We start from the raw sequence: 12,485 nt of genomic DNA on the forward strand, positions 1-12,485 counted from the left end.
AGCTGCGACCAAGTGCATTTAACCCTCAATGGTGTGGTTGTTTTTTGGCTAAAGCCTACATCAGGGTGAAGCTGTCACACCAAGTGCATTTAACCAGCAATAGTCTGTTCATTTTTTGGCCATATACAAAATCAGGGGCAAGCTGCGCCTGTCACCAAGTGCATTTAACCCTCAATGGTGTGGTTGTTTTTGGCTAAAGCCTACATCAGGGTGAAGCTGTCACACCAAGTGCATTTAACCAGCAATAGTCTGTTCATTTTTTGGCCATATACAAAATCAGGGGCAAGCTGCGCCTGTCACCAAGTGCATTTAACCCTCAATGGTGTGGTTGTTTTTTGGCTAAAGCCTACATCAGGGTGAAGCTGTCACACCAAGTGCATTTAACCAGCAATAGTCTGTTCATTTTTTGGCCATATACAAAATCAGGGGCAAGCTGCGCCTGTCACCAAGTGCATTTAACCCTCAATGGTGTGGTTGTTTTTTGGCTAAAGCCTACATCAGGGTGAAGCTGTCACACCAAGTGCATTTAACCAGCAATAGTCTGTTCATTTTTTGGCCATATACAAAATCAGGGGCAAGCTGCGCCTGTCACCAAGTGCATTTAACCCTCAATGGTGTGGTTGTTTTCTGGCTAAAGCCTACATCAGGGTGAAGCTGTCACACCAAGTGCATTTAACCAGCAATAGTCTGTTTATTTTTTGGCCATATACTACATCAGGGGCAAGCTGCGCCCGTCACCAAGTGCATTTAACCAGCAATAGTGTGGTTATTTTTTGGCCATATCCCAGTCTAATTCTGTCACTAAATCCATACCGGTCACCCAGCGCCTAAATACTAGGCCTCAAATTTAAATCCCGCTAAATCTCTCGTTACCGCTGTCCTGTTGTAGCTGGGAAAGTTATTTAGTGTCCGTCAAAGCACATTTTTTGTTCTGGGTTGAAGTACAATTCCCAATTTAGCAATTTCATAATTTAGTGGTTTCTGCTATATCAGAGCTATTTGAAATCTATCCCTAAAAGGGTATATAATATTCAAGGTGCACATTGGGTCATTCAGAATAACTTCACACACACCCGCTACTGTGTATTTTCAAGTCTAATTCTGTCACTAAACCCATACCTGTCACCCAGCGCCTAAATACTAGGCCTCAAATTTATATCCTGCTAAATCTCTCGTTACCGCTGTCCTGTTGTAGCTGGGAAAGTTATTTAGTGTCCGTCAAAGCACATTTTTTGTTCTGGGTTGAAGTACAATTCCCAATTTAGCAATTTCATAATTTAGTGGTTTCTGCTATATCAGAGCTATTTGAAATCTATCCCTAAAAGGGTATATAATATTCAAGGTGCACATTGGGTCATTCAGAATAACTTCACACACACACCCGCTACTGTGTATTTTCAAGTCTAATTCTGTCACTAAACCCATACCTGTCACCCAGCGCCTAAATACTAGGCCTCAAATTTATATCCTGCTAAATCTCTCGTTACCGCTGTCCTGTTGTAGCTGGGAAAGTTATTTAGTGTCCGTCAAAGCACATTTTTTCTTCTGGGTTGAAATACAATTCCCAATTTAGCAATTTCATAATTTAGTGGTTTCTGCTATATCAGAGCTATTTGAAATCTATCCCTAAAAGGGTATATAATATTCAAGGTGCACATTGGGTCATTCAGAATAACTTCACACACACCCGCTACTGTGTATTTCCAAGTCTAATTCTGTCACTAAACCCATACCTGTCACCCAGCGCCTAAATACTAGGCCTCAAATTTATATCCTGCTAAATCTCTCGTTACCGCTGTACTGTTGTTGCTTGGAAAGATATTTAGTGTCCGTCAAAGCACATTTTTTGTTCTGGGTTGAAGTACAATTCCCAATTTAGCAATTTCATAATTTAGTGGTTTCTGCTATATCAGAGCTATTTGAAATCTATCCCTAAAAGGGTATATAATATTCAAGGTGCACATTGGGTCATTCAGAATAACTTCACACACACCCGCTACTGTGTATTTTCAAGTCTAATTCTGTCACTAAACCCATACCTGTCACCCAGCGCCTAAATACTAGGCCTCAAATTTATATCCTGCTAAATCTCTCGTTACCGCTGTCCTGTTGTAGCTGGGAAAGTTATTTAGTGTCCGTCAAAGCACATTTTTTGTTCTGGGTTGAAGTACAATTCCCAATTTAGCAATTTCATAATTTAGTGGTTTCTGCTATATCAGAGCTATTTGAAATCTATCCCTAAAAGGGTATATAATATTCAAGGTGCACATTGGGTCATTCAGAATAACTTCACACACACGCTTCTGTGCATTTCCAAGTCTAATTCTGTCACTAAATCCATACCGGTCACCCAGCGCCTAAATACTAGGCCTCAAATTTATATCCCGCTGAATTTGAATACAATACATTGGGCCAAATAATATATTTGTTGTTGTGGTGAACCATAACAATGAGAAAAACATCTAGTAAGGGACGCGGACGTGGACATGGTCGTGGTGGTGTTAGTGGACCCTCTGGTGCTGGGAGAGGACGTGGCCGTTCTGCCACATCCACACGTCCTAGTGTACCAACTACCTCAGGTCCCAGTAGCCGCCAGAATTTACAGCGATATATGGTGGGGCCCAATGCCGTTCTAAGGATGGTAAGGCCTGAGCAGGTACAGGCATTAGTCAATTGGGTGGCCGACAGTGGATCCAGCACGTTCACATTATCTCCCACCCAGTCTTCTGCAGAAAGCGCACAGATGGCGCCTGAAAACCAACCCCATCAGTCTGTCACATCACCCCCATGCATACCAGGGAAACTGTCTCAGCCTCAAGTTATGCAGCAGTCTCTTATGCTGTTTGAAGACTCCGCTGGCAGGGTTTCCCAAGGGCATCCACCTAGCCCTTCCCCAGCGGTGAAAGACATAGAATGCACTGACGCACAACCACTTATGTTTCCTGATGATGAGGACATGGGAATACCACCTCAGCATGTCTCTGATGATGACGAAACACAGGTGCCAACTGCTGCGTCTTTCTGCAGTGTGCAGACTGAACAGGAGGTCAGGGATCAAGACTGGGTGGAAGACGATGCAGGGGACGATGAGGTCCTAGACCCCACATGGAATGAAGGTCGTGCCACTGACTTTCACAGTTCGGAGGAAGAGGCAGTGGTGAGACCGAGCCAACAGCGTAGCAAAAGAGGGAGCAGTGGGCAAAAGCAGAACACCCGCCGCCAAGAGACTCCGCCTGCTACTGACCGCCGCCATCTGGGACCGAGCACCCCAAAGGCAGCTTCAAGGAGTTCCCTGGCATGGCACTTCTTCAAACAATGTGCTGACGACAAGACCCGAGTGGTTTGCACGCTGTGCCATCAGAGCCTGAAGCGAGGCATTAACGTTCTGAACCTGAGCACAACCTGCATGACCAGGCACCTGCATGCAAAGCATGAACTGCAGTGGAGTAAACACCTTAAAACCAAGGAAGTCACTCAGGCTCCCCCTGCTACCTCTTCTGCTGCTGCCGCCTCGGCCTATTCTGCTGCTGCCGCCTCGGCCTCTTCCTCCGCCTCTGGAGGAACGTTGGCACCTGCCGCCCAGCAAACAGGGGATGTACCACCAACACCACCACCACCACCTCCGTCACCAAGCGTCTCAACCATGTCACACGCCAGCGTTCAGCTCTCCATCTCACAAACATTTGATAGAAAGCGTAAATTCCCACCTAGCCACCCTCGATCCCTGGCCCTGAATGCCAGCATTTCTAAACTACTGGCCTATGAAATGCTGTCATTTAGGCTGGTGGACACAGACAGCTTCAAACAGCTCATGTCGCTTGCTGTCCCACAGTATGTTGTTCCCAGCCGGCACTACTTCTCCAAGAGAGCCGTGCCTTCCCTGCACAACCAAGTATCCGATAAAATCAAGTGTGCACTGCGCAACGCCATCTGTAGCAAGGTCCACCTAACCACAGATACGTGGACCAGTAAGCACGGCCAGGGACGCTATATCTCCCTAACTGCACACTGGGTAAATGTAGTGGCAGCTGGGCCCCAGGCGGAGAGCTGTTTGGCGCACGTCCTTCCGCCGCCAAGGATCGCAGGGCAACATTCTTTGCCTCCTGTTGCCACCTCCTCCTTCTCGGCTTCCTCCTCCTCTTCTTCCACCTGCTCATCCAGTCAGCCACACACCTTCACCACCAACTTCAGCACAGCCCGGGGTAAACGTCAGCAGGCCATTCTGAAACTCATATGTTTGGGGGACAGGCCCCACACCGCACAGGAGTTGTGGCGGGGTATTGAACAACAGACCGACGAGTGGTTGCTGCCGGTGAGCCTCAAGCCCGGCCTGGTGGTGTGTGATAATGGGCGAAATCTCGTTGCAGCTCTGGGACTAGCCAATTTGACGCACATCCCTTGCTTGGCGCATGTGCTGAATTTGGTGGTGCAGAAGTTCATTCACAACTACCCCGACATGTCAGAGCTGCTGCATAAAGTGCGGGCCGTCTGTTCGCGCTTCCGGCGTTCACATCCTGCCGCTGCTCGCCTGTCTGCGCTACAGCGTAACTTCGGCCTTCCCGCTCACCGCCTCATATGCGACGTGCCCACCAGGTGGAACTCCACCTTGCACATGCTGGACAGACTGTGCGAGCAGCAGCAGGCCATAGTGGAGTTTCAGCTGCAGCACGCACGGGTCAGTCGCACTACAGAACAGCACCACTTCACCACCAATGACTGGGCCTCCATGCGAGACCTGTGTGCCCTGTTGCGCTGTTTCGAGTACTCCACCAACATGGCCAGTGGCGATGACACCGTTATAAGCGTTACAATACCACTTCTATGTCTCCTTGAGAAAACACTTAGGGCGATGATGGAAGAGGAGGTGGCCCAGGAGGAGGAGGAGGAGGAGGAAGAGGGGTCATTTTTAGCACTTTCAGGCCAGTCTCTTCGAAGTGACTCAGAGGGAGGTTTTTGGCAACAGCAGAGGCCAGGTACAAATGTGGCCAGCCAGGGCCCACTACTGGAGGACGAGGAGGACGAGGATGAGGAGGAGGTGGAGGAGGAGGATGAGGATGAAGCATGGTCACAGCGGGGTGGCACCCAACGCAGCTCGGGTCCATCACTGGTGCGTGGCTGGGGGGAAAGGCAGGACGATGACGATACGCCTCCCACAGAGGACAGCTTGTCCTTACCCCTGGGCAGCCTGGCACACATGAGCGACTACATGCTGCAGTGCCTGCGCAACGACAGCAGAGTTGCCCACATTTTAACCTGTGCGGACTACTGGGTTGCCACCCTGCTGGATCCACGCTACAAAGACAATGTGCCCACCTTACTTCCTGCACTGGAGCGTGATAGGAAGATGCGCGAGTACAAGCGCACGTTGGTAGACGCGCTACTGAGAGCATTCCCAAATGTCACAGGGGAACAAGTGGAAGCCCAAGGCCAAGGCAGAGGAGGAGCAAGAGGTCGCCAAGGCAGCTGTGTCACGGCCAGCTCCTCTGAGGGCAGGGTTAGCATGGCAGAGATGTGGAAAACTTTTGTCAACACGCCACAGCTAACTGCACCACCACCTGATACGCAACGTGTTAGCAGGAGGCAACATTTCACTAACATGGTGGAACAGTACGTGTGCACACCCCTCCACGTACTGACTGATGGTTCGGCCCCATTCAACTTCTGGGTCTCTAAATTGTCCACGTGGCCAGAGCTAGCCTTTTATGCCTTGGAGGTGCTGGCCTGCCCGGCAGCCAGCGTTTTGTCTGAACGTGTATTCAGCACGGCAGGGGGCGTCATTACAGACAAACGCAGCCGCCTGTCTACAGCCAATGTGGACAAGCTGACGTTCATAAAAATGAACCAGGCATGGATCCCACAGGACCTGTCCGTCCCTTGTCCAGATTAGACATTAACTACCTCCCCATAACCATATATTATTGGACTCCAGGGCACTTCCTCATTCAATCCTATTTTTATTTTCATTTTACCATTATATTGCGATGCTACCCAAAGTTGAATGAACCTCTCCTCTGCCTGTGTGCTAGGCCTAAATATATGCCAATGGACTGTTGCAGTGGTGGCTGACGTGAAGCCTCATTCTCTGCTATGACATGCAGACTGATTCTCTGCTGACATGAAGACAGATTCTCTGTTACGGGACCTCTCTCCTCTGCCTGTGTGCTAGGCCTAAATATATGCCAATGGACTGTTGCAGTGGTGGCTGACATGAAGCCTGATTCTCTGCTATGACATGCAGACTAATTCTCTGCTGACATGAAGCCAGATTGTCTGTTACGGGACCTCCCTCCTCTGCCTGGGTGCTGGGCCTAAATTTATGACAATGGACTGTTGCAGTGGTGGCTGACGTGAAGCCTCATTCTCTGCTATGACATGCAGACTGATTCTCTGCTGACATGAAGCCAGATTGTCTGTTACGGGACCTCTCTCCTCTGCCTGTGTGCTAGGCCTAAATATATGCCAATGGACTGTTGCAGTGGTGGCTGACGTGAAGCCTGATTCTCTGCTATGACATGCAGACTGATTCTCTGCTGACATGAAGCCAGATCCTCTGTTACGGGACCTCTCTCCTCTGCCTGTGTGTGCGCTGGGCCTAAATATATGCCAATGGACTGTTGCAGTGGTGGCTGACGTGAAGCCTCATTCTCTGCTATGACATGCAGACTAATTCTCTGCTGACATGAAGCCAGATTGTCTGTTACGGGACCTCTCTCCTCTGCCTGTGTGTGTGCTGGGCCTAAATATATGCCAATGGACTGTTGCAGTGGTGGCTGACGTGAAGCCTCATTCTCTGCTATGACATGCAGACTAATTCTCTGCTGACATGAAGACAGATTCTCTGTTACGGGACCTCTCTCCTCTGCCTGTGTGTGTGCTGGGCCTAAATATATGCCAATGGACTGTTGCAGTGGTGGCTGACGTGAAGCCTCATTCTCTGCTATGACATGCAGACTAATTCTCTGCTGACATGAAGACAGATTCTCTGTTACGGGACCTCCCTCCTCTGCCTGGGTGCTGGGCCTAAATATATGCCAATGGACTGTTGCAGTGGTGGCTGACGTGAAGCCTCATTCTCTGCTATGACATGCAGACTGATTCTCTGCTGACATGAAGCCAGATCGTCTGTTACGGGACCTCTCTGCTCTGCCTGTGTGCTAGGCCTAAATATATGCCAATGGACTGTTGCAGTGGTGGGTGACGTGAAGCCTCATTCTCTGCTATGACATGCAGACTGATTCTCTGCTGTCATGAAGCCAGATTGTCTGTTACGGGACCTCTCTGCTCTGCCTGTGTGCTAGGCCTAAATATATGCCAATGGACTGTTGCAGTGGTGGGTGACGTGAAGCCTCATTCTCTGCTATGACATGCAGACTGATTCTCTGCTGTCATGAAGCCAGATTGTCTGTTACGGGACCTCTCTGCTCTGCCTGTGTGCTAGGCCTAAATATATGCCAATGGACTGTTGCAGTGGTGGGTGACGTGAAGCCTCATTCTCTGCTATGACATGCAGACTGATTCTCTGCTGACATGAAGCCAGATTGTCTGTTACGGGACCTCTCTCCTCTGCCTGTGTGCTAGGCCTAAATATATGCCAATGGACTGTTGCAGTGGTGGCTGACGTGAAGCCTCATTCTCTGCTATGACATGCAGACTAATTCTCTGCTGACATGAAGCCAGATTGTCTGTTACGGGACCTCTCTCCTCTGCCTGGGTGCTGGGCCTAAATTTATGACAATGGACTGTTGCAGTGGTGGCTGACGTGAAGCCTGATTCTCTGCTATGACATGCAGACTGATTCTCTGCTGACATGAAGCCAGATCCTCTGTTACGGGACCTCTCTCCTCTGCCTGTGTGTGTGCTGGGCCTAAATATATGCCAATGGACTGTTGCAGTGGTGGCTGACGTGAAGCCTCATTCTCTGCTATGACATGCAGACTAATTCTCTGCTGACATGAAGACAGATTCTCTGTTACGGGACCTCTCTCCTCTGCCTGGGTGCCGGGGCCTAAATATCTGAGAATGGACTGTTCCAGTGGTGGGTGACGGGAAGCCAGATTCTCTGCTATGGAACCTCTCTCCAATTGATTTTGGTTAATTTTTATTTATTTAATTTTTAATTTAATTCATTTCCCTATCCACATTTGTTTGCAGGGGATTTACCTACATGTTGCTGCCTTTTGCAGCCCTCTAGCTCTTTCCTGGGCTGTTTTACAGCCTTTTTAGTGCCGAAAAGTTCGGGTCCCCATTGACTTCAATGGGGTTCGGGTTCGGGACGAAGTTCGGATCGGGTTCGGATCCCGAACCCGAACATTTCCGGGATGTTCGGCCGAACTTCTCGAACCCGAACATCCAGGTGTTCGCTCAACTCTAATCATAATCATTGCAGCACAGGCCTTGAAAAGAGTCAAATCTACCCAAGTCATGGTTATCCATAATCTCCTGCTCTCCCTGTCTATTTGCTGATGATTGGCAGTTCTCTCCTAGAGAGAAAGGGAGAAAACTAGGTAGAAGACTGTCACTCATCAGCAGGTGGGCAGGAGAGCAGGAAGTCATGAATAACCATGACTCTTATCAGGTGGCCGGGACTCTTTTCCAGGCCCAGTCTGCAATGATTGTGATGTTGGTTCTCGGTTTAGTTGGTGATGTTGGTTTAGTCGCTGAAACTGCCTGCCGGATCCGTCAAAATGCATGCAAACTGATGGCATTTGTCAGACTGATCAGGACCCTGATCCGTATGACAAATGCATTGAAATGCCGAATCAGTCTCTCCGGTGTCATCCGGAAAAATGGATCCGGCATTTATTTGCCGGTGATGCCGGATCTGTTTTGCCAGAACACTTGGGGCCGGATCAGGCATTAATGCATATCAATGGGAAAAAATTCCGGAGCCGGCATTCCGGAAAATGTTCTGGAATTTTGGATGGAAATAAAACCACAGCATGCTGAGGTATTCTCAGTCTGAAAAGTCAAAGACTGAACTGAAGACATCCTGATGCATCCTGAACGGATTGCTCTCCATTCAAAATGCATTAGGATAAATTTTTGAGCCCCTAGGACGGAACTCAATGTCGGAAAAGAATAACGCTAGTGTGAAAGTACCCTTACTTTTAACTTAAATGACAGACCACTAAAATCAACTCACCTGTCTCTACTTTATGCTGCAGTTAGTATGGGTAGCATAAAGTTGGACCACTAACCACTAACTTTTTTATGACGCAAAATGGCAACAACACTGGATGAACTGTAATAGGAAGACTATCGTCAAGAGCAGTCATTCATTTGTACCTCAAAATTTGTAGGGATAATTCATTAAGAAAAATGAAAAAGTTAATATGAAAATACAAAATTATAACAATTAACACGGACAATTTTACCACTAGACTGACTGGAGATGGTGCAGTAACAAGTATAAAAATGTACCTGATCTACTGTGGTGACATCAGTCGCAACAACATCTGGGGGGCGATTGGGCGCATTAGCAGTGGCCTAAAACAAAGTAAATAAAAATGTAAGATTCACAGGAGACACAAATAAAAGGAGAAAACATGCTGTTAAACCTTTCACTTGCAAGCAGAAGTCTTCCCAGTTCTGTGCAAAAGTGTTTCATTTTGGTCCAATTCCCTTAAGTAATATGTTAAACCTTATCTAAGGCAAGTAGCACATCTGCCATACGGTATATCTCCTCAGGTCTGCAGCATTAACATTAAAATACAGCAAGAGCCTTCTTCCCAATTTTAGCTCCCAGCGAGATTTTTCTCCTCCTTAATGGTCAGGCAAGAAGATGGCAATACACAAGAACATGAAAAATAGGAAAATAAATACATTTTCCAAGAAACTCAGGACGGCTGAAAAAAATATGATCTAGCAGCAAAATAAATGATTATAACCCTGATACTGAGCCAGAAAATGGATGTGCCCTAAATTTCACCAATATGGTTTATGCACGTCTAAATGGTTAACAAAAAATAAACATGTTCCTACAGAATTTGTATGACCGATCACCTGCATTATACTAAAATAGCAAAATTATAAACACATACACAGCATTACTATGTACTAAAGGGTGTAAACTGTTGCAAAGTTTACATTTTTTAGGCCTCTTTCACACTTGCGTTGTCCGGATCCGGCGTGTACTCCACTTGCCGGAATTACAAGCCGGATCCGGAAAAACGCAAGTGTACTCAAAGCATTTGAAGACTGATCCGTCTTCAAAATGCTTTCAGTGTTACTATGGCAGCCAGGACGCTATTAAAGTCCTGGGTGCCATAGTAGGAGCGGGGGAGCGGTATACTTACAGTCCGTGCGGCTCCCGGGGCGCTCCAGAGTGACGTCAGAGCGCCCCATGTGCATAGATGACGTGCCATGCGAACACGTCATCCATGCGCCTGGGGCGCCCTGACGTCACTCTGGAGCGCCCCGGGAGCCGCACGGATGGTAAGTATGCTGCTCCCCGCTACACTTTACCATGGCTGCATTAGCGTCCTGGCAGCCATGGTAACCATTCAGAAAAAGCTAAACGTCGTATCCGGCAATGCGCCGAAACAACGTTTAGCTTAAGGCCGGATCCTGATCAATGCCTTTCAATGGGCATTAATTCCGGATCCGGCCTTGCGGCAAGTCTCCAGGATTTTTGGCCGGAGCAAAAAGCGCAGCATGCTGCAGTATTTTCTCCGGCCAAAAAACGTTCCGTTCCGGAACTGAAGACATCCTGATGCATCCTGAACGGATTTCACTCCATTCAGAATGCATTAGGATAAAACTATGCCGGAAGAATCCTGATCAGAGCCCCGACGACGGAACTCTATGCCTGAAGAAAAGAACGCAAGTGTGAAAGAGCCCTTAGGCTACTTTCACATTAGCGTTTTTCTTTTCCGGCATAGAGTTCCGTCACAGGGGCTCTATACCGGAAAAGAACTGATCAGGCATATCCCCATGCATTCTGAATGGAGAGCAATCCATTCAGGATGTCTTCAGTTCAGTCATTTTGACTAATCAGGCAAAAGAGAAAACCGTAGCATGCTACGGTTTTATCTCCGGCGGAAAAAACTGAAGACTTGCCTGAATGCCCGATCCGGCATTTTTTTTTTCATAGGAATGTATTGGTGCTGGATCCGGCATTTAAAATACTGGAATGCTGGATCAGTCCTTCCGGTCTGCGCAGACCTTTAAAAATGAGAAAAAAATAAATAAAATGATCAGTTTTGCCTGATGACACTGGAAAAACAGATCCGGTATTGCAATGCATTTTTCTTAATGATCAGGCATTTTTCAGACTGATCAGGATCCTAAATCAGTCTGAAAAATGCCTGATCAGTCAGAAAAAATGACATCCGTTTGCATACAGTTTGTCTGATTAGGCAGTCAGTTCAGGCAACGGAACTGCCTGCCGGAATCAAACAACGCAAGTGTGAAAGTACCCTTAGCTTCTTACATTCTCAATATGAGGAACCCTGCTGACTCCAAGTCAGATAAAACCCTGTGTAAAGCTTTTTAGAAAATACAGTGTAGGTCAACTACTTGTCTAGTGGAAGAAAATAAAAATCATTCACAGATTATCTGTGCAGTCACCATGCAGTACAATGTGTTCTCCAAAGTGATGGTATCCGCAGAAGTGGGGTCACTGCTAGAGGTAGACACGGTCAACTGTATTTGATCGGAGGGGGTCTCAATCATGGGCTACCCACCGAACAGATGATGCAAGAGACTGCGTCTTCATTGATCACATGATCTAGGCGCAGCTCGGCTGCATTCAGGAGAATGGTGCCAAACTGCAATACCAGCGGCTAATCCAATGGACGGTGCTGTGCTTTTTAGGGTGCAAGGAGGCTGGGGCACTCACTGGAGCACCCCAGCCTCTTCAAACAGTTGATCAGCAGGGGTGCCAGAAGTTAGACCCCACCAAATCACATACTGAGGACAAGTCATCAGCATTAAACAATAGGAAAACTCCTTTAAACGAATTGAGTATGGATCACTCTCCACTAATAGGGCAGCATAAAACTGGTGACCGATTCCCTTTAAGGCCTAGTTCAGATCTAGAGTCGTGTTTATCTGAATGAATGAGACTTTTCAAATGGCTTACTGCCCTGCCATAAAGGCACGTACCACTTGTCATATAGAAACCAGGCTGTGCTCCTCTCCGACGCAGGAAGGGGCATACATCGGTCAGCAAGAGTGTTCATCTCCAGCACTGGTGGGTTCACATCATGTTTTCCCATTCGTTTAATGTATACATTAAACAAATGCCTCAGACTGATGCCGTACAGTGGCTTCCATTCACCATAGAGTTCCATTGTAAAAATAAATAAATACTTTTACCATTGTAAAAAAACACGTACACTTTACTGGACTCTGCAGGATACAAGAACGTAGTGTGCTGCTTTTTTGTATCTTTTTTTCTAACGTATGCATGAAGTGGAGGCATAAAACGTGATGTGAATTTAAAGTGAACCTACACTTGTTCACAAAATATGTCAGTTTAAATC

At 47.4% G+C, this 12,485-nt stretch overlaps 1 protein-coding gene across 1 annotated transcript in view; it reads right to left on the reverse strand.

The window, feature by feature from the left end:
- HSD17B4 (hydroxysteroid 17-beta dehydrogenase 4) overlaps nt 1-12,485 on the reverse strand; it is a 242,657-nt gene that overhangs the window by 80,218 nt on the left and 149,954 nt on the right. The window contains exon 17 of the mRNA XM_044275890.1: nt 9,421-9,486. Coding sequence (XP_044131825.1) covers nt 9,421-9,486 — 66 coding nt within the window. The remainder of the gene's footprint in view (nt 1-9,420; nt 9,487-12,485) is intronic.

The sequence above is a fragment of the Bufo gargarizans genome, chromosome 1, assembly GCF_014858855.1.
Source record: "Bufo gargarizans isolate SCDJY-AF-19 chromosome 1, ASM1485885v1, whole genome shotgun sequence".
Classification (NCBI taxonomy): Eukaryota; Metazoa; Chordata; class Amphibia; order Anura; family Bufonidae; genus Bufo; species Bufo gargarizans.